The sequence below is a fragment of the Capricornis sumatraensis genome, chromosome 10 (assembly GCF_032405125.1).
Source record: "Capricornis sumatraensis isolate serow.1 chromosome 10, serow.2, whole genome shotgun sequence".
Taxonomy (NCBI): Eukaryota; Metazoa; Chordata; class Mammalia; order Artiodactyla; family Bovidae; genus Capricornis; species Capricornis sumatraensis.
In genome coordinates, this window is record NC_091078.1 from 72809913 (window position 1) to 72832315 (window position 22403).

The window sequence follows — 22403 nt, forward strand, 5'->3', positions numbered from 1 at the left end:
GGACTTCTTTTGGAACTGCAACTTCTTCCAGAATCTGAACCTCGAGTTATTGACCTAGAAACAAATTCACATATGAGCTCCACACCAAGCAGTTTAAGGGGTTGAGAGCCTATTGCTTGAGAATCAGAGCTGTGAAATATGAAAATTAAACATTTCTCACTTGTGGATTCTAAAAGCAAATCCTAACTCATGTAGAATGAGCGTTTGAACACTGAAAGCTGACAGTGATCTTACAAGATCATTCAAGAGCATTACAAGATGATGGTTATGCAAAGATACTTAATCTTGTGACATTTACCACTGAACTAAAGCTACAAGGTTAGTCTGCTCCTCGAGCGCAGTGTAAATGTTATATGATTGAAATGCTAGTGTACATCACCCCAAGAGCCCCAGAGCTGTCTTCTTTTGCTCCAAATCACTGCATGAAGCTTCTCGGAATGAAATTGGAATATGCAGATTTTACTTTTATGAAGTTTTAAATGATTTCCATATTTCAAAAAGTATTTCATTCTGAGACTTTAAAGTCCTAAGGAACTTCAAAATTCCTTCATAAAAGTAGACATTTTTAACTTTCACAAAGGCTTCTGCATGTTCAAAGCTAAAAGGCAGTGTCTGCTTCTGAAAGCTTCCCAAATTTATGACCTAAATGCACCATTTACCTGTCACTGTCTTACCACTGTGCATGATGTTCATGAACTCTGGACAGTTGGATTACAATTTACTGCAAAGAAATGTAGTCTAATTTGTAGATTTATTAGACACATTCTTTGTGGAAAGAGTATGTTTGTGTGCCTTCAACTTTCCTGATTATTTCCTATACAAAAGATTCTATTGAAAATATTCAGAAATAAATTTCTGTATTAGGAAGTGAAGTACACTGTTTTCTCAGAATAAAATAACATTTGGATGCCCAGGCTCACAGGTTGCTTACACATTGCAGAGTTTAAAAACAACCCTTTTGAATCAACATATTTTTAGCAAGAAGAAAAGCAATCCATGTATAATAAGATACTGAGAAATTTTATATCACCTGGGGATGAGTTCCATTTAATGATGAATAATATTAAGAAGGAGAGAAATATATTGCTTTGTTAAAAGAAAATTAATTATCTTCTGAGTATCTCAAGTATATCTTCACTCTGATGAATTTACTAAAACAAACGCAGTTATAATTTTGTTACAGCAGAAACATATGTACAAGAGCAGTTTTGGCCTTTTTGCACAGTAAAATAATTTAGAGATTGTGTCTATATGACAAAGAGTGAGATAACATAAGTAAGAAACATTCATGCATAATGTAAGAAATGTTTTCCATTTTGACTCTTCAGTCAAAACTTAGAGATATGATAGCTTTTACATCTTAGATGCTTACTGAAATAAGATGTTTTCCCACATATTTTATGATATCTTAAATCTTTCCAGCTATTAAATAGACAAGAAGAAGTGCTTCTATATATTTTTATTTATCTTTACAATTTGCCACATAGCCATTGTACCTTTATTATTCATCAGCTAAACACAAAAACAGAATTTTCAAATGAAGCTATCAGGCATGCTTCATCAGGCCATAAACATTCTAGACTTTGGAGCTGAAACTTTTTTCCTTGATACACACTGTTCTTTGTAGATAACAAAGCCACAAGTACCATTTGTCATGAGAGTTCTCTATTCAAAAGTGTGTGAAATTAACTGCATTTTTCCTGCTTTGCATTTAGAGGAGTTCTCCCTTCTTCCTCCACAAGCCATCAAATAACTTAGTAACTAGCAAACCGTTTGCAGCTTAAAAATTCAGCCCACCTACTAGTGATTTACTGTCAGATTTATTCTTTGAAGGTCAAGCCCAGCATGTGTTTTGTCCCACGTTTCACTGACTTCTAAGTCAGGTACAAATGCAGACAAACCATATGTGGAAGACACAGTTCATTCCACATGAGAGGAGATGACCCAAAGCATTGAATCAAACAGGTTGCATTTAACCAACATACACTCTATGAGGATGGAAGAAAAGGAAAACAAAGGAAACGGACAGACTTGCAGATCTGGTTGGAAACCCCTCCCATGTTAACACTTGTGCCTACCTATTTGTTGGATGACTACCATGAGCCACTGGTTTTATATACATTGTTTAAATAAATTGATTGATTGATGGTTGTTGTTGTTCAGTCGCTCAGTTGTGTCTGACTGTTTGCAATCCCACGGACTGGAGCATGCCAGGCTTCCCTGTCCTTTACCATCTCCCAGAGCTTGCTCAAGCTCATTGTCCGCTGAGTCAGTGATCCCATCCAACCATCTTGTCTTCTGCCATACCCTTCTCCTCCTGCCTTCAGTCTTTCTCAGCATCAGGGTATTTTCTAAAGAGTCAGCTCTTTGAATCAGGTGGCCAAAGTATTGGAGCTTCAGCTTCAGCATCAGTCCTTACCATGAATATTCAGGGTTGATTTCCTTTAGAATTGACTTGTTTGATCTCCTTGCAGTCCAAGACACTCTCAAGAGTCTCCTCTAACACCACAGTTCAAAAGCATCCATTCTTTGGCGCTCAGCTTTCTTTATAGTCCAACACTCACATCCATTCATGACTACTGGAAAAATCATAGATTTAGCTATATGGGGCTTTGTTGGCAAAGTAATATCTCTGCTCTTTAATATGCTATCTAGGTTTGTTATAGCTTTTCTTCCAAGGAGCAAGCATCTTTTAATTTCATGGCTGCAGTCACCATCTGCAGTGATTTGGGAGACCAAGAAAATAAAGTTTGTCACTGTTTTCATTGTTTCCTCTTCTATTTGCCATGAAGTAATGGGACCGGATGCCATAATCTTTGTTTTCTGAATGTTGAGTTTTAAGGCAGGTTTTTCACTCTCCTCTTTCACCTTCCTTAAGAGGCCCTTTATTTCCTCTTCCTTTCTAACATAAGGATGGTGTCATCTGCATATCTGAGCTTATTGGAACTTCTCCTGGCAATCTTGATTCCAGCTTGTGCTTCATCCAGGCTGGCATTTCACATGATGTACTCTGCATATAAGTTAAATAAGCAGGTTGACAATATACAGCCTTTACATACTCCTTTCCCAATTTGGAACCAGTCTGTTGTTTCATGTCCCATTCTAACTGTAGCTTCTTGACCTGCATAGAGATTTCTCAGGAGGCAGGTAAGGTTGCCTGTATTCCCATCTCTTTAAGAATTTTCCACAGTTTTTGTGATCCACACAGTCAAAGGCTTTGGCATAGTCAATGAAGCAGAAGTAGACGTTTTTCTGGAATTCTCTCACTTTTTCTACAATCGAACGAATGTCGGCAATTTGATCTCTGGTTCCTCTTCCTTTTCTAAATCCAGCTTGAGCATCTGGAAATTCTCAGTTCATGTACTGTTGAAGTCTAGCTTGGAGAATTTTGAGCATTACTTTTCAAGCCTGTGAAATGAGGGCAGTTGTGTGGCAGTTTGAACGTTCTTTGGCATTGCCTTTCTTTGAGATTGCAATGAGCAGTGACGTATTCCAGTCCTGTGGCCACTGATGAGTTTTCCATAATTGCTGGCATATTGAGTGCAGCACTTTCACAGCATCATCTTTTAGGATTTGAAATAGCTCAGCTGTAATTCTGTCACTTCCCCTAGCTGTTGGTAGTGATGCTTCCTAGGGTGCAATTGACTTTGCATTCCAGGATGTCTGGCTCTAGGTGAGTGATCACACCATCATGGTTATCTGGGTCATGAAGATCTTTTTTGTATAGTTGTTCTGTATATTCTTGTCACCTCTTATTAATATCTTCTGCTTCTGTTAGGTCCATACTGTTTCTGTCCTTCATTGTGCCTGTCATTGCATGAAATGTTCCCTTGGTATCTCTAATTTTCTTGAAGAGATCTCTAGTCTTTCCCATTCTGTTGTTTTCCTCTATTTCTTTTCATTGATCACTTAGGAAGGCTTTCTAATGTCTCCTTGCTATTCTTTGGAACTGTGCCTTCAGATGGATATATCTTTCCTTTTCTCCTTCACCTTTGTTTTACTTCTTTTCTCAGCAGTTTGTAAATAAATCGATAGAACAACCGTGTGGGGAAGATGATACTGTCTTCATTTTACATTTTGAAATCTTAGGTTTAATGGAGTTTGGTTAATTGCTCATAATCACATGATGAGTTCAACCCATAAACCAAGGAGCGCTTGGTTATGAATCTCATTTCTATTTATTCTACTGTTAATGGTAGGGTTGGATAGAGACTGGGGCTAGGCACGGGGGGAGGGACAGGAACTGAGAAACAGAAAAAAGGCTTCTAGCACAATGTAAGCTCCATGAAGGAGCTTTTTCACCCCTTCCTTAGAGCCTGGAAACATAGGCACTCAGAGGTGGCTCAGATGGTAAAGAATCTGCTTGCACTGTGGGAGACCCGGGTTTAATCCCTGGGTCTAGAAGATCCCCTGGAGAAGGGAATGGCAACCCACCCAAGTATTCTTGCCTGGAGAATCCCATGGACAGAGGAACCTGGCGGGCTACAGTCCATGGGGTTGCAAAGAGTGGGACACGACGAGCAACTAACACTTTTCTCTTAACTTTCAAATATTTTTTTGCTAAGAAGGGATGAAGGGAGAGAGGGAGGAAGGGTAGAATGAAGAAGGAAAGAAGGAAAGAGGGTTGATTTTTCTAATAAGAGTTCTTGAAAATGAAATAGGATAAATCAAGATTGGATAGCTCTTATTTCTGTCCCTCATAGGCAGTCCATGGTTACTTCTTGGGGATATTACAGACCAGTTCTTCCAAACTTGAATGGGCCTATTAAACACTGGCAGCTCTCAGATGCCCATTCTGGTTTAGTAGACCTGAATAGAGTCTAAGATTCTGCTTTTTAAGCATACTCTTGGATGATAACGAGGGTGCTCATGACCTTGGTGTGCAGACCACCTTGTGTATCAAGAGTGCAGAGTATTAAGAAAGAATGTAGATGAACAGTTTTCCTTAATTTCCTTTTCTGAGTTTCCATAGTTCTAGAATTAGGGCAGGAATCAAATGAAGAAAGATTAATAGGTGTTTACAGTCCCACTTCAAAATTCTAAGGGCAGGATTAAAGTCCGAATAGAAGAAAGTAATCTAAAAGACACATGCAAATATAGACTTGCCTTGGGAAGGATCATAAGAGAGTTACTGTACAAGCCAAGCAAAATCAAACCAATAGCAAAAATCTGCCACAAATGAGAAAGCAGTTATGGCGTTTTTCTATTTCTTTATCATTTTCTTATTTTCAGCTCAAAAGAAAAGACTTGAGGCCTCCAGATTTTCCTCTTAATTTCAGAATGTTGCTTTAAACCTAGGAGTCTTGTACGTGAATATAGAAAGAAAAATCAAGGAAGTCTTAATTTTTAAGATGAGCAAGTGATATAATGCTACTTTGATCAATAGAAACTAAACTTGTAAATTTATTCATTTCTTAGCATTAATTTTTTCAACGTCCTACTCTTTCAGGTATAGAAAATGATACAAACATAGAGGCAAGTGTAATGATGAATATCCATGTAAAAACACTATTCGGTTTAGGAAATCAAACCTAAAAAGCTCAGTTTCCAGTGTTTGCCCTGTAACCCTTTCTCACTTTTCGCTCCGTGAAAGCTCTGCTGCTGCTGTTGCTGCTAAGTCGCTTTAGTCGTGTCCGACTCTGTGCGACTCCATGGACGGCAGCCCACCAGGCTCCCCCGTCCCTGGGATTCTCCAGGCGAGAACACTGGAGTGGGTTGCCATTTCCTTCTCCATTGCATGAAAGTGAAAAGTGAAAGGGAAGTCGCTCAGTCGTGTCCAACTCTTAGCGACCTCAGGGACTGCAGCCTACCAGGCTCCTCTGTCCATGGGATTTTCCAGGCAAGAGTACTGAAGTGGGGTGCCATTGCCTTCTCAGGGAAAGCTCTAAGATACCTTAAACTTGAAGTGTTTTGTTTTTATACATTTAAAAACATGTTTAATACTTCTTTAATATTACTTTATATCTTTAAAAACTTTATGTACATAGTATCAAACTGCATTTTGCAAAAAAGTTTTCACCTTTGTAAGGCTTTTCTATGTTTATAAAATCTCATACATTTTTCACAGCTATGTGATATTTCCTTTAACTTTATGCACTTTGATTTGTGATTATGTTCACATTTCACAATACTTTATGTGCTTTCACAATGCTACTATTTCCAGGTTAAATATTTGGTATATTAATACAGTTTTTATATGACCCAGGACATGGTTAAAAATCTCTGGGCCAGCATTCAAATGAATAGTTCTGATCTGTAACTAAGAGTTTGGAGAAAGTTGACAACAGCTCACTCAGCTGTTTTATTGAAATTCTCATCTGTGAAGTGGGTGTTTTATTACCCATTTTCTGAAAGTTATTATAAAGAGGAATTGAGATGATTGTTGCCATAATACCCTTAAATTTATAGACCGGATACCAGTGTAATTTTTTTATAAAATCAAACTTCTGGCAGGTCGATGGCTTTGTACAATGAATGTACTCTTGAGGTTGTGGGGTATTTAATGAGTTTTTAAACGTAATGTCTACTTTTAACTTTGATGTGTCTGGTGTGCTTACTGTTTAAAAAAATTCTGGTTTTTCTGTTTAAAAACTCTTATTTAAAAACCGACTACTTTGTTTTTCTCTTTTGGCTTCCCATTGATAAATATGACTCTCAACTTAGTGCCTTTACTGTTTCTGACCCTCTAGGTGGCATTTAGGGTCTTTTACCACAGTGCACCATTTAGTAAATAGCTCTGTGATGGCTTAGACGAGCCGAAGGTGCCTCGGGGACAGGTTTTTACCCAGACAAATTGAAATGGATAGTAGAACACTTACCCAATTAATTTATTAAATGTGCTCAGTCAGTCTGGATAAATCAAAGAAATGTGCTTCCCCCTCCTTCGTCAGCAGCATGAGACTGGCCTGAAGTGTATGAGATAATTACCTCAACTTTCTACTTCATCTTTGCCTATGCAGACCTAGACTAATTTTCCCCCTAGTGAACAAACTAAATTATTTTCATCTCTTCAGAAAATCTTGAAAACTTTCAGCTTTTAGACACTACTCTATTGTGCTTTCTACTATAATTCAACCTTTTGTTTCTGTTAAAAAAAAAAAAAAAACTGGGACATCTTTGATTTCCAGTTATGTAACAATTGAATGATATATTTGTCCCCTTTTATTTATAAGAGAACTGATGTTTAAAGTAGATTCTATAATGTAGGTTGTTTTTTTTAAAAAATTATACTAAGGGAGAAATCCTGGACATTTGTTTTACAGATGGCAGCTGAATGGAAGCGATATTGATTTGAGTATGGAGTATCGTTATAGGCTGATCAGAGGAAATCTTGTGGTTATTAACCCCAACAGAAATTGGGATACAGGAAATTATCAATGCTTTGCTACAAATTCAGTCGGGACAATTGTCAGCAGAGAAGCTAAGCTCCAGTTTGCCTGTAAGTGTATGTTTACACATGTAACAAATCCAACAGTTAAAAATATATAACTGACTTTGTGTGGTCATTTTGGATTTCAGAAACAGTATGAGGATTTTTATTAATTAAAGAAATGGGCTGAGAAATTAATTCAGTGTTTTTTATCTCTCTTTACTGTACAAAGCAGAGTTTAAAGTGTGTGTGTGTGTGTGTGTGTGTGTGTGTGTGTGTGTGAGAGAGAATGTGGATGTATGTGTGCATGTTTGTTTTCTGTTTGACTATTTTGTAAGGATTCTGTTTAAGGGAGGACAAAGAATCTAGTTAAGGATGTGTTTACTCATTAGTTACTCTGTGCTTTGTACTATGTTAGAACTAAAAAGAGTATGAACAAATTGTCAGTCACGACCTTTGCTCTGGCAGAAGGTTGAAATTAGAGAATTACATCTAACAACTCTGAAAATATAAAGGAACAAAGACAGTGAGAAAGAAAAGAATGTAACATATCTTTGACCTCCATTGCAGTTTTGCCCAGCTCACGATGACCTTCAGTGCAACCCCCATGAGGTCTGGCTCTGGAGACAAAGTCTGTACCATGTTAATTGGACCAGGGTGAACCTATGTCCCATCCTGAGGAAGTCACATGCTCTTTAGCTGGGAATTTAGAATTGAGACCAGAGACCTAATTCAGTCTTTGTCTTCCTGATGTATATTTAGACCATTTTCTACTTTTTTCTTTCTTTTTACCAGTCTGTCTTCCTTTGTTTTTGTCATGTTTCGTATATAATGCATATCATCATTACCTTGATTCTAAGATCTCTCTTAGTTCTTTACACCTCAGTTATTCCAAAATTAGAATGCAGATGTTCTAATAATGTGGTAGTAGTCTTTCCCCACTGCCACAAGCCATTAGTAAATTGATGATGTGTCATTTAATGCATGGCTTATTCTTTTGCCTGCTGTTTTTATAATAGCAGTGGTTGGTTTTATTCCGGCCATTGTATTCTGTGTGTTCTTTTTTTCATACTTCTTGCTCTTTCACTTCTTTCATTTTCATTTTTTTGTCTTTGAATAGATATATATTTTTTTAACCTGTATCTTCCCTGGGTATTTTGATAGTTTGCAGGAGACCCTGGTTCGATTCTTGGGTCAGGAAAATCCCCTGAAAAAGGGATAGGCTACCCACTCCAGTATTTTCAGCTTCCCTGGTGGCTTAGTCAGTAGAGAATCCACCCCCAATGTGGGAGACCTGGGTTTGATCCCTGGGTTGGGAAGATCCCCTGGAGGAGGGCATGGCAACCCACTCCAGTGATCTTGCCTGGAGAATCCCCATGTACAGAGGAGCCTGGCAGGCTGTAGTCCATGGGGTTGCAAATAGTTGAACACTGAGTGATTAAACATAGCATAGAATATGTGTATATATGTACATACACACACACACATAAAATTTTCCAGCGTGTAGCTTGGTTTAGATCTCTTAATTTGCTTTGCTTAGAACTTGAACGTTTATTTTGTTATACTTACACATCCCATAAAGAATTTAGGAAATTTTCGTGTCTCTATTAGTTGTATGTTTATTTATATTCTTAAAAGGGTAGAAAGGGATTATTTTTGTCTTATTTCTTGAAATAGTTTTTATATCAGGTTGTTCTTTCCTATGAATTTCTGTTTCTGATTTATTGGAGACACATCTGTTTGCTTGTATTATTTTGAAGATATAGTCAGTTTTCTAAAATGCCATTTTGGCTCTTAGAGGCAGTCTTTCTTCCTACTTCCATTTGGTCCTCCCATTTTTATGCTTAAAACTTTTAGTAGGTTAAAAAGCAAATTTTGTCCAAAGTCAGCCTTTATACACACATGTCAGTTGATTACCCTGAATTTGCAGAGGTCAGATGTACTCCTCTGATCTACAGGGAAAGGTGCAGTTTCCAGTCTTAATTTTGTATTGCCAGGAGTCTTTCACAAAATACATTATTTCTTCTAACTGTATTTAAGTAGGGGTTTCCTTGGTAGTTCAGCTGGTAAAGAACCCGCCTGCAATGCAGGAGACCCCCATTTGCTTCCTGGGTCAGGAAGATCTGCTGGAGAAGGAATAGGCTATCCGCTCCAGTATTTGGGGGCTTCCCTGGTGGCTCAGCTGGTAAAGAATCAGCCTGCATTGTGGGAGACCTGGGTCCAATCCCTGGGTTGGGTAGATTCCCTTGAGAAGGGAACAGCTACCCGCTCCAGTATTCTGTCCTGGAGGATTCCATGGACTGTCCCTAGGGTCACAAAAGAGTCAGACACTGAGTGACTTTCACATAGTTAAGTATATTTCTTAATACATATAGAAATACTGGAGTATATTTTTACTGCATGCTATAATTTTCTAATATCTGAAAAAGTATCATTAACTTACAAGTTTTTCCTTAGTCTGTTCTTCCAATATCTGAAAAAGTATCATTAACTGAAAAGTTTTTCCTCAGTCTATACTTCCTGGAGAATGTAACTTGTTTGGAAATACTTCTGAAAGACTGCCTCTTGCAGTCTACTCCTACTTCATGGCCAGTAATTTATAGGCAAAGTGGGATAAAGTGGGATAAAGTTGTTGAGTCTGGGATTTTATTTTACCCCACTTAGAAGCTAATAAGCTAGCCTGTTGCTCTTTTATGGATGCTACCAGAAGACATGATTTCCTGGATCAGTAACAAAGAGGTTTATTATTCACCACATAGCAAGCTCCATGCTTCAATTCCCCTTGCCTCCAGGTCCCACAGAGATAATAGGATTTAGCCAGGATGGATTCTGCATTCTAGGAGGAGCATTGAGATTAGGGAATCCACCTCTTTTATAGCAAGCAGTAAGTCTGCTTTTCCTAGAGGGAGAGCTTGTCTTATCCCTCCTGGTTGCTCTCTGAAAACATATTCATGAGAAATGGGCCTGGTAAAGAATGATGGGGCCTTTCATTCTTGTCAAACCCAGAATAGCTTACAAGGAAGCAAGAGCACATGGAGTGGATTGCTTCTCCAACCAAGTTTTTCTCTTTTTGACTTGATACTACTGTCCTTGAGTTTCTCTTTTGGGTGCATCCCGTCAGGATAAGTGTGGGGAGTAAGGTGCAGAATACCTTCCTACTTCTGTTGGGATTTCTCTCTTTCATAAAGAAAACCCAGAATGTATCATTTAGTCCCTTGGGTTTCCCTGCAGTTTATCCTCATCTGCCTCATAAGTTTTATTTGCTCATATGCTTGGTATGTGATTGCTCTTGTGGTTTTTGACATATAGTGAGATTCTTTAGTCTTGTTTGCTTTGTAATTTTTTTGATGGTTTCACATGTGGTTTTTGGAAGTTATGAAGAGCAGCATTGGGTATTCTTAGCCTGATGCCTGATTGAGCTAAGAAGATAAAAATGATTTTTTTTTTTTTTTTTAATTCTCAGCCTAAGGTACAGGCTGAGATACAGGTTTCTGGTAAAGAAGCCAAAGAAGGTGGCAAAAAGTGGAGAATATTTAATACATCAGAGTTCCAAGTTACAAGGCATTAGAAAGCATTGCTTTCACTTGGAGGCCTTGAAGGGATGTAATACATTCACTGAAAGAAGGGGTTAATAAGGAGACTTGTATTTCTCCAAGTTTAGGTGCTCATGACTCCAGGGGAGCCGTAACTGGTTTTTTCACAGGTAAACAATTAATGAAGTGTTGTTGTTGAAAAATGTTCTAATTGTTCTGTGTTTGCAAACTTAGTAATACTTCTTTGTTTCTGTCAGCCATGGAAAAATATATTCCAAATGTTCTTTGTGGAGAAATGAATAAATAACATTATCTTCAATGCACCACTTTTAACACTGATGAAAATGCAATGAAATTTTATCTTACTGTTCCAGATGCTTAAAAATAGTATTTATAATTAAATGAAGGTGAAAAGCTCATTCATAGTTTAAGCAGCCTGCTTTATGTAAGCATTCTTTATTCCTTTTAACAGATTCTTTGTGGAATAATCACAAAATTTAGAGAGGGGAAAAATACATGAAGTAATGCAGTGTTTGAATTGTAGACATTTTCTTAGTGATTTGCTGTTATGTTGCATGTGTATGATTTTTGAAGCTTTTAAAATATGTTTCCAGGTGTTTTTGACAGAATTTTAATTCCAACCACAAAATGTTAGGACAGTAAATCCAAAACTTCTTTGTTGACAATTAGTTTTACTTCTCTTACTCTTGAATTTCCTGTTATTCTTCGTTAAAATGTGTTCATTTTACCTATTTCAAGGTGCAATACATTTTAATCATGAATTATATTAGACACGCAAATGGTATGGAGAAAAGTATAAAGAATGCCTGTGTAGCTACCACTTAAGATTTAAAAATTCAGAGTACAATTAAACTTACCTGGTAACTCACCTTGATGACATTTCCTTCTCTCTTAAGCTCCCTCTGAATAGGTGGTCACTGTTCTGAGTTATATGTTTTTTTTAATTGTTTGAATAAATATGTATGTGTTTTTTAAGCAACAGATAAGACTTTTACCTTTTTAATTTCTAAACTTTTACGTAATGACATCAAGCAGCATTCTTACATCTATACTGCTTTTCACATCAGCATATTTGTGAATATCTGTTGATATTTGTCAACATTTGTTATTGTTCTATATTTTAAATTGTGTGAATATTGAATACAAAATTGTATTTCACTTTTCAGTTTGCATTTTTATTTTTAAACTAAAATGTAATTTTGGTTTTAATTTGCATTTCTATAATTACAGTGAAATTAAGTTCATTTTAAGATATTTGTTGACCACTTTTTTTAAATACTTTTTCACTGTAGGGTAGTCTTTTTGTTTTTAAACTTAAGAGTTCTTTGTATATTCTGGATTAATCCTTTGCCAGTTATATATGTTTCTCCATTTTAGTGGCTAGGTTTTTTACTTTTCCTTGATGCTGTCAAATGATGAGCAGATGTTCTTAATTTTACATTAAAGTGTTGATTTTTTTTTTATAGCTCATGTTCTCTCATGAGTTGTTTAAATTTTTTTTCTTCCTTACCCTGAAATGGTAAAAACATTTTCTTAAATGTACTTATAAACGTTTAATATTCTCCTCTTTGCATTGAAGTCTTTAATCACCTAGAATTGGTTTTGTATATCTTGTGAGCTAGATTTACTTGTGTATTTTATTTCAGAGGGGAAATCAACTCTACCAGCTCAGTTGATGGCTATTCTTAACCAGCTGGAAAGCAATGTGTGGTCATGTCTCTGGCTTTTTTGGAATTTTGTGTCTGGAAAATCGTATTATTTGAAAATAGTGATAGTGTGAGTTTTTGGCTCCTTTTATAGCTTTTATATGAGTGCACTTTCTCTCACCTAGTACAGTGTGGAATAGGTATTTTGAGCGTGAATATCCCTGTCTTGCTCTTGATTTTCAAGAGTGAATAAGGTTAACATTTCACCATTTGGTATGATGGTTACTCTAGATTTCACAGATACTCTTTATCAAGTTAAGGCAGTTCTTCTCTGTTAGTTTTTAATCAGGAATTCTTTATTATTGTAAATGCTTTTCCTACATTTACTGAGATAGTCATTCTGTTTTTCTCCTTTAACCTGTTAATACAGTGAACCATTTTTAGTATTAACCAACCTTCTAGTCCTGGGATAGTTTCAGATTGGCTTTTATGCTTTTTAATACTTGGATGTTATTATCTGTAAGTATTTTGTTTAGTATTTTGCACATATATCAATATAGGAGATTTTCTTTCCTTCTCTCATACTATACTTTTTTGGCTTTAGTATCAAAGTCATTTGTCTCTATAAATGAATGAGGATTACTTCTTATTTTATATTCCCTATAAGATTTTGAAAAATATTGGAACTATCTACTTCTTGAATAAGAAGTAAAAGATACAAATAAGACTATCTGGGCCTGGAGTTCTCATTCAGGAAATATTTTAACTATTGATTAAATCATTTGAATAGTTGTAGGACCAACCATACTATCTCCTTCTTTGTGGTGTGTTGTGTTTTTTCTTCTAGGAATTATATCCATTTGGTTTTTGTTCTCTAACGAATTGTCCAAAAGTTGTTTTGAAGCATCTTCTCAATCTTCTTGTCTGTGCTTTATCAATAGATACATTCCCTATTTCATTGTAAGTATTATTTTAGTATCTTACCTTTCAGAATTTAGTGTTATTCCTTGCTTTTGAATTTTTATACTGTATTTCATTCATTTCACTCATATGTTTACTGTTCTTTCCAACTTCTTGGATTATTTGACTGTTCTTTTCTTAATCCCTTAAATTGTGTAGCTAACGTCTTACATTCCTACCTTTCTTCTGTTCTTATTTAAATATGTGTGACTTTAAGCTTTCTCAGAAGCACAGCTTCAGCTGTAAACCAGTGTCCTGACTTGTAGCATATTTAGTGGTTCAGTGTTACAGCTTCCCTGGTGGCTCAGACAGCAAAGAATCTGCCTAAAACGTGTGAAACCTGGATTCAACCCCTGGCTTAGAAGGATCCCCTGGAGAAGGGAATGGCAGCCCACTCCAGTAATCTTGCCATGAGCAGAGGTGCCTGGGGAGCTACAGTCTCTGGGGTTGCAAAGAGTTGGACATGACTGAGCAACTAACACTTTTCACACTGTCTATAAATTTTATGATTTCATTATTACTTTCTCTTGGATCCATGAATTGTCAGATGTGTGTTTTAAAAGTTCCAACATATGGAATTTTTCTAGCCATCTTTGGTTACTGATTTCTAACCTAGTGGCCTATTGACAAGAGAGGTGTCTTCCTTATGTTCTTTGAATTAAAGTTGGCAATTGTGTTCAAATCATGTATATCATTAATGATGCTTTATCTAATTAATCTATCAGTTTCTCTCACGGTGATGGTAGATTTCTGTTTATCCTGATATTTCTGTTTATTTTGCTTTTTGTAACTAATAAATTATTGATGTATGAAAGTTTAGAATGAGTATATTTTTGGTCAGTATGAGATGACCCACTATCTCTAGTAAGGCATTTTATAGATAAGTGGTGACCCACTTATCTCTAATAAGGCATTTGCCTTATAGTTTAAATATTAACATATTAATACAGAAATGTTAATATTTGTGTTCTTTCCTTGGACTGATTGAGAATTTATTTTTCCTTCAGTAACATCAATGTAACAATGTTATATACTCTACTTATTTTCTTATAGTAATCACCCTAGAAAATTTACTAGAGATATTTAACAAATTCTAAACTTAATGTCTCCAACAATAGAAAAATTTCCAATATTTTAAACTGTATTTCCCTCCTCCTGGATGCTATATTAATATTATTGTTGTCCAGTAGTTTAGTTAAAATTTATAACACCATTAATTAGATATTACTGCTACTGTTCCTTTTATTTTCTAGTTTTTCTTTTATATCTGAAATAATGTAAGCCTATGCAAACTTCTACATAGTTTGGGAGTTTCTTGTTTGTTTTCAAGAAAAATGTCAGACTTCTGCTCATATCCTTTTTATTTCTCCTTTCCTAGAGGGAACAACTTTCAACTTTTTGATTGGTTCTTATTTACTTCATGTTTTGAAATAGTTTGCTTATTTGCTACCTCTTGATTTTTCCATTTTAAGTATTACTTTTTGCCATCAAATTTGGTAACTGAAGCTTTAACACTTTCTTACTGCCACCTTGCCACCACAGAAATGTAAGGTTGCCTTTCAATGAGGTTTATGAAAATAACAGCATTTTTAAATGCACAGCTTGTACAAAAACACAAAAATTAAAAATAGGGAAATCCACACTATATTCCATTCACTGTACTTTGATTGGATAGAGTGATGACAAGCCCATTCTTCAATCCAATCCCCATTCAAACCTCCACAGAGAATAAACATTTCACCTGCCTCTAGTTTCCAGTGGTTAACATTTGAATATGCATTAATTCAGGACATTTTATTACAGGCATTTATTGGGTCAGAATTTGAATTAGGTCAATATTCAGTGTTTATATTACTCTGAATTTGTAAATGATATTCAGAGCTGACTTTTATAGCACACTGTAATTATGATTGCTTTTCCTTCCATACATAATTATTTTCCTTCAAATTAGTAATCTTACTTTTTAATTTTCCATTTTTCTATGGTCTGATACTTATGTCTGGAGAAGGAAATGGCAACCCACTCCAGTATTCTTCCTTGGAGAATCCTATGGACCGGGGAGCCTGGCAGGCTATAGTCCATAGGGTCACAAGAGTTGGACATGACTTAGCAACTAGAAAGAGAAAAAGAGAGAGATACTTACATCAGCCAAAATTTTGGACAGTTTTCTGAATCTCTTCTCAAATTTTTGAGAGGCGTCCAGTATTCTATTTTACCTTCTTGAAGGAATCCTTTTTTTGGAGGTTTGGGTGCTCCAGTTTGGATTTGGTTCTCCTGCACATTAGGGGCAAGGCTGTATTTCCAGGATCTTCCTTCAGCTACAATCCTGTTCTTGGTGTTCAATATCTTAGAGCACCGTGTCCTCAAGTATCTCAAGAAAAGGATAGCTGTGATTGTTCTGGAGCATATGTTCTGAAAGTTATTATACTGGCATGCTTGATTGAGAGACAGTCCAAATGCCCCCTTGGATGATGAAAGGCTCCATTGGCATTTGGAAGCCTGATGGGAGAAGAGGCTTAAGAGACTGCAGCATCCAGTGTGTGTACATATATATTTACTTAAGCCACCTGTTTCCTCACAAGATCCTCTATAAAATCTGCCTAGTGACCTGTTGTCATCCTATGTTTTACCCTCTTTAGAGAGTTAAGCCTGCAATTCATGAGGTCGCAAAGAGTCAGACACGACTGAGCGACTGAACTGAACTAAACTTGGGGAATCTCTCAGAGGAAGAGAGAAAGTATAGACGTGTGTGTTTGCCCTAGGAGACTTATTCTTGTTTCATATCATCAGGGTGTTTTTTTTTTTTTTAAGATTTACCCACATTTATCATTTCTTTTGTGCACTCTCATTCATGCATCTATGACCTTTTTTATATTCTAGAAGTTCATTTTGTGAGTTTCCATTGATGGTCAGTACTCTTTTGTTTTTCTTCTCTTCTTTCTTTTGGTCCCAGAGAGTGTGTTACTTGCTCTTATTCTTCCAAAAATAATTCTGCTATAAAATGTAATTTTAAAGATGCAGAGACTAGAGCCAGGCTGCATGGATTCAAATCCTTCCTCTTAACGGCCATGTAACTTTGGACAAATATTGAACCTATTTTTCCAACTTTTCAGCTGTAAATCAAAGATAACAGTAGAATTTACTTCATCAGGTGTGAGGGTTAAATGAGCTACAATATTGTTCAGCATCTGGAGCAGTGCCTGGCACACAGTGCATGCTGTTCAAAGATAAGCTGTTATCATATTTAGACAATTCTAGGTTATAATTCCCAGATCTTGAAATACATGTTTTATGGTAACTGATGGTTTCATAGCTGTTATCTCTTACAGTTGTGTTTGTCTGCTCCTCACTCCTTTTGGTTTTCCTTTATAAATGTATATTGAAATTTCTCATTTCTCCATGTCTGGTAACCTGTCTTTCATGTTTTCTATCTCCAACTACTTAGTTCTTGTCTTCAGTTCACTAATCTTTCTTCTCTGCCTAATTTACTATTAAACTGTCCTTTGAGTTTTAATTTCAGTGGTTATGTTTTTCTTGTCTAAACTTTCTGTCTGATTCTTTTCCATATGTTTCTGTTCTCTCCTTAGAGCATCCTGTTTTTTTCTGAGGATTTGACACCCATCTTCATTTTCTTATTACTCCAATTGTTTAAAGTTTATTTAGGTGTTCTTTAGTTGTGTTGTTCTGTAAGCTCAGGATATCATTGATGTTAACCTGTGATTTGTTGGTCTGTTCACTCTCATTTGTAGACCATATTACCATTTTTGTAATGTTTGATGTGAATCTGATCTTTAGGAGAATTTCCCCCTCCCATGTCAACATGAGATTGTTATTAGCCTTGGTTGAAGAAGTGTCCATACCCAGCAGCTTTTGTGGGTTTCCCCAGGAACCAGGGATATAACCATCCTGGAAACTGTATCATGTTAGTGTATTGGCTCAATGTGGCCTACCATGTATAGTCAGTTTTTCTTATCAGTCACCTGTAAAAATGAATTTGTAGATACTACAACATCACTTTTAGGAAAAGTAGGGTTGACGGGTTCCTGCAAACCTTGGATCATATGGTTTTCATCCACTATTCAGTACCTAACCTTGTTTTATGGATGTTTCTGTTTAAAGGCATCTTATGTAATAAATATTGTTGGTTTGCTAACATTAACCTCATGGTCAGGAACTCTGTAACTCAAGCCTGAACAAAACTTTCCTAACATGGGTTTTTCTCCATAAGGCCAGCACGGCCTCCTTGTGCTTGAGATTAGATAACGTTTCAGTGTTATACTTGAGTTCCGATTTAAACATCAGAGTCAACAGAAAGCACAAAGATGCCAAAAAAAAGGCACCAAGTGTGTAGAAAAAGGGACCATTTTTTTACAGTTAGAGCACTGAAACAAGGCAGAGAGCATTGCTGCCTTCAGCCTCAGCTGGAAACGTGCACCTGGAGTGATTCAGATTTTTCACCACTTTGAGCATATCTGAGAGTGACCACAAAAGTGCATAAATACTGATTAAAGCTTTACAAATACATTTTAGGGAACAGGTGAATTCACAAATATGAAATCCACAAGTGAGGGTCTATTATATGTAAAATGCATATGAAACTCTGAATCATATGAGATATATGCCCCTACTCATAAATTCTTCATTGAAGTAGCTGCTCCCTCCAAGTCTCCTATTTATTGTAACCTCACTCCAAAAAGTAAATGAAGGCCAGATTAACCCCCTAGCCTTCTCTCTAGGTTTGTGGGTGGGTTTAAGCGTGAGTGCAGCCCTTAAAGCATGCATGTGTGTTCAGTTGCTCAGTTGTGTCCAGTTCTGTGCAATCCCATGGACCATAGCCCACCAGGCTTCGCTGTCCATGGGATTTACCAGGCAAGAATCCTGGTGAGGGTTGCTATTTCCTCCTGAAGGAGATTTTCCTGACCCAGGGATCAAACTTGCATCTCCTGCATTGACAGGCATATTCTTTACCTTGGAAACCCAGCCATGTGCGAAAGGACTCCTTTTCAAATATCCAGCCCCTAAGCCCAGGACTTCCTCATCTCCTGTTTCCGCAAGGGCAATTAAACCTACGCTATCAGATTGCCGAGACTGGTCTCCCATTCCCTCCCCTTTCCACTGCCCTGGCTGTCACAGCCTAGGCTCTAGAATTAATCATTCTGCTTTGCAGCTTACTTTGTTTGCTCAGCTTTACATTCAGCTACACTTTTGTGTTATTTTAACCAGCATTTCAGAGCAATTTTTGGAACTCAAGATCTCCTACCATTTTTTTTGTGCTTCTTTATATTTCTACTCAGTTGGATTACTTAGGAAGATAATGTTCATGGGTGAAGCCATCTTTGCGTAAGCGCTAAGGATAGTGAGATCTGGAATGGACCAGAGACCATGACGTGCTCTTCCTATAGGGGGTGCTCACTGTGCAGCCATCCAGTCTTTTGTAAATAATGGATTCTGGGTTATTCTGAAAAGCGATCAGAATTTCAATCATTTGCTATTCATGAGTGAAATAATGAATAAAATAATGAATGAATTATTCATGATTTCATGAGTGAATTAATGAGTGAAATAATGAGTGAGAAATGCAGAAACAGTGTTACTGTTGGGCTGCAGCCCACAGGTCTACAGATCCTATGCTTGCCCAGATTCAAGACCCAAGAAAGAGCCTGGAGTCAGTGACAGAGACATTAGTAGTTTACTGAATGGGGGATCTGACATGTCTGAAGCAAAGTCCTGGAGTGATACTCGCAATGTGCTGCAGAAGGCAAGCAGGACTTGGTGAGAGTCTTTACTCCTGGGGAGAAGAGGAGATTGCCAGTTATAGGGGAAATTGATGCCAGGTTGGCTTTTCTGTCACCAGGGAGACTAGCATAAGAGCAAACCCCTCACCACTTCTTTGATAAATGCAATCTCTAGTTGGGGCCTGGGCCAGAGATGTCAGTCAGGAGGATATAGGAGAATTAGGCACTGGTTGAGCTGGGTCTCTACAGAGAGCAGGAGAATAGCCTGACCATACAGTTACCAAAGATGATCACTTTTTAGAATAACCCAGAATCCATTATTTACATACAGTGTTTTGACCTTTTACGTATTAAAGACTAAGTTTAATTTTTATGAAAACATTGCATGGGTCAACCCTATCTGCAGCAGACAAGTGAAAGTCAAATATAGCCCAGGGGTTGTCGTTAATGACTTCCAACCTGGATGTTGAGAACAGATGCTCTCATCACATAAAAAATGTTACACCAGATTATGAAATGTTCGTACCTCTGTCTCTTAAGAAGATATCTAAGAGCTCATTTCTTCAGCCCAAAGCTTCTTTTTTCCTTTCTTATTCCCTTTTAGCTGCTGTCCATTTGCAGTCTTTGTATAAAACATAAATTGACCATATTCCCGCTACAAAAGGTTACTTCTTCCTCTTTAAAAACACATAGAAACTTAGAAAAGTAAATTTGAAGAAAGATTAAAGAAGCGCAGAAATTTTGAGGGATGAATCCCAGAGTGGCTGGCTGTATCTGAAAAGAAAAATAACTAAAGACTAATTAGCTAAAATTGTTCTGTTATAATTAGTAGGAGCTTAGTTTGCTGTGAGTTACAGGCAGCGCTATTTCTTGTAACTAAAAGTGAAGCTAAAAAAATAAATTTCATCTTTGAACATAAAGACTTTGATGAAGTTCAAAGCTACTTTGCTCTGATGGTTTAACAACAAGTTAAGTTTCAAACAGAAGGCTGTAACTTTATCAGTAGTATGTTCATTCTCTGTGAGTTTGAAAAGCAAAATGTTTTAGTCAAACACAATACATTTCAACCTAGTCACGCAGGAAGGTTGTGAGTTTTAAAACTAAGATTCTGTAAAAGTCAGTGTTTTTCAGTAGCTTCTCAGTCTGTTTTATGTTTTTCCATGTAAATGGAATATATTTGTTGTTTGCCTTTGAATCATAAAAAGATTTCAGTTTATAAAATAACTGCTGATATCTTAGGACATTTTTGAAAATATTATTTCATCTCTACATTTTGGGGCCAAAGCTAGTTGGAAGACTGCACTGACAAGTGTCTTAACCTAAGTTTCCACTGGGTTTGCTGTGTTTACAATTCGGTTCTCTTGTTTTTGAGGAGCTTAATGTGAAAATGTTTACCACTATACCACCAACACAGGAAAGCTATCACAAACCTAGACAGTGTGTTAAAAAGCAGAGACATTAATCTGCCAACAAAGGTCCGTATAATCCAGGCCATAGTCTATCCAGTGGTCATGTATGGTTGTGAGAGCTGGGAAGGTAGAGCACCAAAGAATTGATGCCTTCAAACTGTGATGCTGGAGAAGACTCCTGAGAGTCCCTTGCACAGCAAGGAGATTGAACCTGTCAATCTTAAAGGAAATCAACTCTGAATACTCATTTGAAGGACTTATGCTGAAGCTGAAGATCCAGTATTTTGGTCAACTGATGTGAACAGCCAACTCATTGGAAAAGTTCCTGATGCTAGGAAAGACTGAGGGCAGAAGGAGCAGAGGGCATCAGGGGACAAGATGGATGGATGGCATCACTGATGCAATGGCCATGAACTTGGACAAACTCCAGGAGATGGTGAGAGGCAGGGAGGCCTGGTGTGCTGCAGTCCATGGGGTCACAAAGAGTTGAACACGACTGTGTGACTGAATAACAATGTGGGAATGAGTGAAATGGAGCAGGTGGGACATATCTGATGAACATTCTTGATTTAATCAGAATGTTTCCCAATCCATTTTATCCTAAAAGCATGTTGATATGAATTTTCATCCCAGAACATTCTTTTGGGTTGGAATACTGCATAGTAGCATTATCTGTACCACTGAGGTTGAGTTGGACTTGGAATCTTCATCACTGAAATCTTTGTTGCATGAGAATGGCATGATTTATGATTCAGTCAACTGACTTGTGATAGATAGCTTCCCAGTTGTAGATAAGGTGTTTTCACTGAAAAGTTTGTAATAGTAAGAGTGAGCTGCCAAAACAGGTTACATATATGCCATGGCTAAAGTTCATTCGTCTATTCAGTGAGCATTTTTTGAGTATTTGCTATTATTAGATATTTTACAAGTGATCGGGAATTCTGGAATGAATCTTATTTTCCTGGAACTGAGGATCTAATGGAGAATAGAATTGCATCAAATGAATACAAAATATGTACCAACTTTGATACTCTAAAGGAAAACAGTAGCCTCACCTTTCCCCATAATCTGTCTTTAGTACTTGAAGTTCTATACTTCAGTCTTCATTCTTTAGCCTTAAAGAACATGAGGTCAGAAAGAGCTTAGTATGATGTAGATTTGAATGAAGATCAATTCAATGTAACCGGTGTAGGGGAAAATGACATGAGATGATTGGACAGAAGTATTCATAGACTGGATCATTCTTGTCTATGTAAGTTGTCCTTTTCCAAGCACTTTAGAGGCCAATAAACAAGATGACGTGTTTTGCTGTATAAAGATCAAATGGCTGGCTGTTTTGTAGCAATTAGATCAAAGGGTGTCAAGAATGCAAATCTACAGACTCAGGAAATGATTACCTATATTTACACAGCCTACGAGTATTGAAGGAGACCTTGCATTTAGAAGGTTTGAGATAAAAATTATATAACTTGGTAAGAGATTGGATGTGGGGCTATGGAATATTTTTCTCATAGACTTGAGTGGTTGGAGGTACACTTCACCAAGATCAGTGACATTAGAGGACCAGGATATTTTGGGTGGTAGGAGGAGGTCTCCAGGGAAATCATGTGTTTGTTGTTAAACATATTAATTTGACTATAGCTCACATCATGAATACCTTATTGCAAAATTCAGACTTAAATTGATGAAAGTAGGGAAAACTAAGAGGTCATTCAGGTATGACCTAAATC

General features: G+C 36.9%; 1 protein-coding gene across 1 annotated transcript in view; it reads left to right on the forward strand.

Moving 5' to 3' along the window:
- CNTN3 (contactin 3) overlaps positions 1 to 22403 on the forward strand; it is a 258496-nt gene that overhangs the window by 9029 nt on the left and 227064 nt on the right. Inside the window, exon 2 of the mRNA XM_068983112.1 lies at positions 7263 to 7438. Coding sequence (XP_068839213.1) covers positions 7263 to 7438 — 176 coding nt within the window. The remainder of the gene's footprint in view (positions 1 to 7262; positions 7439 to 22403) is intronic.